The 6,110-nt window shown below is 42.3% G+C and overlaps 1 protein-coding gene across 1 annotated transcript; it reads right to left on the bottom strand.

Annotated features, from left to right (window-relative positions):
• Positions 1-1,347: 1,347 nt before the first annotated feature.
• Positions 1,348-2,841, bottom strand: LOC112084510. The gene is made up of 2 exons (XM_024153660.1): positions 2,512-2,841; positions 1,348-2,352 (listed from the first exon to the last, which is right to left on the bottom strand). The coding sequence occupies exons 1-2, from the start codon at positions 2,839-2,841 to the stop codon at positions 1,348-1,350; spliced, it is 1,335 nt and encodes a 444-aa protein (XP_024009428.1).
• Positions 2,842-6,110: the final 3,269 nt, after the last annotated feature.

Here is a 6,110-nt window from a genome sequence, read left to right as displayed (position 1 = left end):
GGTGACCCATGTGCCAACCGCATTATATAAACCAATAATCCAGTTTCTTTCCCTCCGTTGTTTAACTTAGGCATGGTAAAATTTTGCATTTTTATCCTCCAGTGTAGCCCATTGGATCCTACTCTTTTGTTGCCAGAATAATTCTTCATCTTGATACGCTTCCTTTAATTTTTTTGAAACCGCTAATAATTCCTCCGCTGATCGTGTATCATCATCTTAAATTTCCTCTAAAACCCGCTTTAGATCCTCAATTTTTGCCCGCCCATATGGTTGTAGATTATATCTCCATTTAGATATTTCTTTCCGACAGTTCCTGATTTTATCGGCAAATAAAATCCCCTCCCCTCCCTGATCTAAGTCCCAGCCTTTAGATATAGCATCCATCAAACCCTCTTGTCCTAGCCATCTTTTGTCGAAATTAAATTGTGCTCTTTTGCAGGGAGTTTTATTCGCAATTGTAGCAACGATTGGCCTATGATCCGATCCAATCATCGCTAGATATTCTACAAATGAGTGTGTGGATATATCATGCCAATTTTCATTAGCTAAAGACCGATCTAACTTGGATCTAACCAATTTTGAGTCTGCCTTCCTCTCCATGCATTGTATTTCCCCGGCAAAGGAATTCCACTAAACCAAAAACTCGTATCATAGTGTTGAAAGACACAAAAATGGAAGCATGTCTTAAAGGCCCTCCTTGTTTCTCATTATTTCCGGTTATCTCATTCAAATCTCCAATTATTATCCAAGGTTCTGTTCGTATAAGACTTATTCTTGTTAACTGTTCCCAAATTTGATCCCAGAATTTTGGAACCAGATCTCCATAAACAAAAGATAAAAATACTTTTTCCCCAAAAATCTTTGCTTCAACATCACTTATCCTATTATTTGAAAATAAAATAGTAACCTCAAATGAATTATCATAGAAATTAAAGAGCAAGTCAACCATTTGCCCCGGACGATTCAACCGTGTACAACTTATTATAACCAAAATGAAATTGAAATTTTTGTAAAAAAGTAAAATCTTGCTTAGTTTCTGAAAGAAATAAAAACTCCGGTCTATGTTTCTTCCAAATTTCCCAAAGATAGCTTATTGTCTACCGACTCCCAAGACCCTGACAATTCCAACTAAGTATCCTCATCAATCACTTGAGATTTTGTCCCTTTCTGTCTATTTTTGGGTGTGATGGACCCTTGACAGATTGCTTTTTGTGAGGGGAGATCAAAGCTTGAACCATTCTTTTCTTCGTATTACCTCCAATGAACGAAGCCTTTTACAATCTTCTTTTTTGTTCCTGCCTTGTTTCCTTCATTGTCAACCTCATATTCCTCACTTCTCCCCATATCCTACGTATTTTCCTTAATTCCAGTATCAACGATACCGTTACCATCAAACTTGGGTTCATTCTCCTCCAAGGTCGTGACAAACTCGCCTTCTTCCTGGTCCATGAGTTCTTTCACCACCGCTGAAGTCAACTGCATCTGATCATCCTGTTCGATCACAGCATCCTGAAAATTTCCTGCAACACTACCCTCAATCTCAAAATCCATCAGCGAATCATCATTTGCTAGCAATTGTTCCCAATCATGAACAGATTCTTCATTGTTTCCCAAACCCTTCCCATCTTCAGCCGTATTCAGAAAAACCTTCTTTGTCTCCACTTCCGTGACCTGAGCCTCCTTATTACCTGCTTCACCATCTTCAAAAGCCAAGTTTTTCCTTACCTTTTTCCCTCGTTGTGGAGTTTTGTTTATCTTTCCTTCAGTATCTTTATTATGGACAGCCTCAATCATTATCCTCTCATGCTCCGATAGCCCCTTACCAGCCTCTGCAGTCTCTGAGGATATCACCAGTTGATCTTGTAACTCCTTTGGAGATGCAAAACTTGCTTGTCTCTCATCTCTAGATGAGCCTTCGCCAAACCTTTGTTCACTTCTAGCTTTGTAATACCGATGACCTTCACTCATGTGTGCTTGTTTCACCTCTTCCCTATGATTATACCCTTTCCCTTTTCCTCTATTCTGGACTGCATTAGATTGTGTGGAGCTTCCATTCCTTCCCACTTCATGATTTCCATGAATTCCATTAACACCATGTGAACCATACATCACCGCTGCTTTGTATGTGACAGCACCCGAGTTTTGTCTTGACTCGTTGTGGAAATCTTCATGCACCGTCTGCTCCATGTGCTCGGTTTGGTTTGGACAAACCTTCTGGTCGTAACAAAGACTGAAGCAGGTTCTACAGTATCCAAATAGTTTCTCATACAGCAAGAAAACTGTGGTTTCCTCTCCCCCATGAAATTCGACTATAGTTTCAAAACAGAGGGGCTGCAAACCGTCGATCACCACCTGAACTTCGTCCAAATTCACTTCTTTTACATCTCATAAGGCTTTTTCAATGCTTCGAAATGTTGGATCTTCCCAGAAGTGGAGTGGTAAACCAGTGATTCACACCCAAAACATTATCGCAGAGGGATACTTTGTATCCACAATTGGTGCTCAACGCACAATTGAGAGCATCCAGTAATCGAAGTGGAAAGGCTCCATCTTCATAACCTCTGCAATATCCTCTTCACGATCAAAATCGAACTGAAACTTTCCGAGTCCCAGATCTGCCCCTGCTACCCTGTCTTCGATCTTCCAGATATGTGGCAACATGTGCAGCAGCATCTTCATGTCTTGCATCGGCAGATTCTTACATCTGCCAATCAAAGTCTTGGAGTACCCTTGTATAAGCTCCGAATTATCGAAATGAGGAACCGTTATCTTCATCTTCTTCATAGAGACCGCAATCTTCTTCCCCGAGATATTTTGATTCACCAAATTACTCTGAGACATTCTCTCAAGCCGTAAAAAGCACTTGCAAAGACAAAGAAAAAGGAACAAAATGCGATGGGTGTTTGTTTGATGAATGAGATTTATCCCTCTCTTTTTCTTTATATAGACTGTCAACCCTCATAATTCCTTAATGTAGAGAAGATCCCGTGGCTGAATTAGTGATTCCTTTTCCGCAAATTCCGATTTCAAATTGTCATTACCGGATCTGCGTAATCTTTCCTTCGTTTCAATCCATGCTGACTCAAAGGTTAAGCTTTCCTTTCCCAATCGATATCTCCTCCTCACGGAATTGGAGTCGGCAACTATGTTGAGTTTGTATCTGACCCAGTATATCGACCAAATCCATTCCCAGAACATAAACCGATTTGTGATCCCAAAATTACCTTACTCTTGTTGGGATCTATCATATCCCATCATTGTTCGAGTTATCTATTTATGAATCATTGTTTAAAACATTATCAATAATGTTCTTCCATGTTTATTTTTTTTATATGAGTATTCAATCCATAGTTTTATCCATAATTATTCTTTATATAACTATAATAAAAAAGAATTTATCTGCTTTCCATAATTTGTCAGTTATGATCCTAGTTATCAATTATCATGCGTATCATGCAGTGAATAAATGTTATTACAAACACTAAATTTGTATAACTAAGTAACTATAAGCTCAACATACACTTAATATAATTGCAATTTGAATGCAAAAGACAGTATTCACTATATGTAAATAGCAATATATATTGCATTCTCTCCAGCTTGATTCACTTACTCATGAACCTCTCTGCACAGATTTTTTATTACAAAAGAGAAGATTAGCAAGAGCGATATGTTGATTAACTTGATAAAAGCAGAGTAAAAATGAGCTTGCTTCTTTCTCTCCCTCTTTGTACTACATATCAAACGTATGACTAATAGGACACTAGCGAATGCATCTTCAATTTCCCTGACGGATAATGTTGGAGGTGAAAACCGCACCCTTGGTTTTCTCCGGTACAAACCAAGATCGGCATGAATTAAGCCCAGTTTACGAAGGAATTGTACCGGGAAAATTGGGCCGGACGAACTCATGGGTCGAGCATGGCTCGATAAGCCAAAGTCGGTCGAAACTTCTCAAAGGAACCGAGAAGCTTCCTGAGTTCGGATGACAAAGGAAAGTTTCCGAACAGAAAAAGAAAACTTTCGAGAAAGAAAGGAAACAGACGAGGGAAAAGGAAAGTATTCTTGGTCCCATATCGCAGAGGAGACTCGCGAAGACCGACTTAAGAGGCATATATAAAGGAAGAGGAATCGACACTAGAAGACATAAGAAATTCCCGAGAAACTTAGAGACTGAGAACTCAAGGCATTCTTTAACTTCTTAAGTTTCCTAAGTCTTAGTTCGTTTATCATTTACATAAACGAACTCAGATGTATTTTCGACCGATCTAATAAAATCCGAGTTTCTGATCTAAATTACTGTTTTGTCCCTTGTGTGATATTCATATATCAACAATTGGCGCGCCATGTATGGAGACTTAACAGAAAATTCAGTTTTAGATCGGATTTTGGAAAGATCGATTCAGCAATGACAGACCCTGTCAACGTCCACGACGAGGAGTATCCGCTCGGCCAGGGGAACGGCGATAACCGAGCTCCCGCAGAGCAAACAGGAGGAACCCTTGGTGAAACCGTTGGAACCGAGAACGGGCAGACTCCCCCAGCCGTAGGAGCCCTTGGAACAGAATTACTACTCCAGGTGTTCAACGCGCAGTTTGAAGCCATCCATAAAAGGAGCAAAGAACGCTTCAGCCAGATGGCGGCCCAGATCGCCGAACTCAGCCAAACCCGAACTCCGCTGCGAGTTCGTAACATCATTGACGATCTCAACACAGAGAACGATCCAACTGAAACTATGCGATCTACTTCTATCGGGTCGGCAAACGCTCAAACACTGCCAGATCTGAGTCGGGACGCCGAGTTCGAAGCAATGAAAGCACAACTCCGCCAGATCACTTCAAAAATTCAACAGGCAACGAGTGCCGCACTAGAGATCGATCGCGTCATTCAGAAAACGCAGAAGACACCCTTTACACCGCGCAGAGCCGGAATGCCTGTCAGGCACCTGAAGAAACTCAAAATCAAGATCTACGAAGGCAATACCGACCCCCGACAATTTTTGACCTCGTTCAGAATCTGCATGAACCGATTTCAGTTCAAGTCAGCCGAGGAGAAGGATGTGGTCCTGTGCCAGCTGTTTGTCGAAAGTTAGGGAGGAATAGCTCTCGACTGGTTCTCGCGACTCGAGGCGAACTCAATAAACAATTATAAGGAGCTAACAACGGCTTTTGTCAAGCACTTCTCCATGTTCATCGGACAGAACACCAAGAACTCCGAACTATGGCAGATAGCTCAAGGAGCAAATGAGAGCCTTCACGACTTCATCCACCGCTTCAAAATGATTGTCGCTAACTGCACAATCAGCGATGAAGCCGCCCTCTTATGTCCAGAAGGGAGCTCACATAAAGACAAGCTTCCAAAGTGCAATCAAACACAACCCCCCGCAGATCTTGGAAGACGCATTACACCGAGCTAACACTTACATCGCGAAAGAAGAGGAGGAGACAGTTCACGAACAGAGCTACACGGCAAACCAACCCAAACGACCAAATACTGACATTTACGAACCGCAACGAGGTTACAGCAGAGGGTACGAGAATCGCAAAAAAATCTACGCCAAAGCTATCCAACAACCAACCAAGCAGTGGAACAATAAATGGATCCGTAGTGACGAAGACCAAGACGAATCGCTATTCTGCGAATTCCATAATCGCAAAGGACATAGCACCGAAGACTGCACACATCTGCGGGAATACCTGCTCGCACAGTACCGGAAAGGACAAATCTCACTCGACGACCTCCGCCGTTCAACCGCTCAGAGAAACAAGTCGCCCCGACCTAACAATACACCACTAGAGAATACCGTCGCAAAAGATCTACCAGCTTTACCACAGCCTCCGCTGAATCCACCCGCCCAGCCCGAGCAACCCAAATGCAATCGCGAAGAGCAAGCACCGAGAACCATACCCCCAAAGCTAGGAAACGCGTCAACATGATCATGGGAGCTATCGAAACCTGCAGCTATTCAGTCCGGGCCATCAAGGAGTACAGCAGTCAGGCCGTAACCGCGCCTAAACTCCTGCGCGATCCACCGAAGGGAACCCCTTTGATATTCACTGAAGCCGACACAATTGGACTGCACAAACCACACAACGATGCTCTCGTTGTCG

The sequence above is a fragment of the Eutrema salsugineum genome, unplaced genomic scaffold (assembly GCF_000478725.1).
Source record: "Eutrema salsugineum unplaced genomic scaffold, Eutsalg1_0 scaffold_4, whole genome shotgun sequence".
In the NCBI taxonomy this organism is placed as follows: domain Eukaryota; kingdom Viridiplantae; phylum Streptophyta; class Magnoliopsida; order Brassicales; family Brassicaceae; genus Eutrema; species Eutrema salsugineum.
The sequence above is the reverse complement of the archived record's forward strand: the minus strand, read 5'-3'. Positions and strand labels throughout refer to the sequence as shown.

Excerpts from the sequence above, each read along its gene's own strand:
- LOC112084510 (XM_024153660.1), bottom strand. The coding sequence starts at position 2,841 with ATGTCTCAGAGTAATTTGGTGAATCAAAATATCTCGGGGAAGAAGATT. Across the intron at positions 2,353-2,511 it reads ATTACTGGATGCTCTCAATT|GTGGTGATCGACGGTTTGCA; the intron begins GTGCGTTGAGCA and ends GACGAAGTTCAG.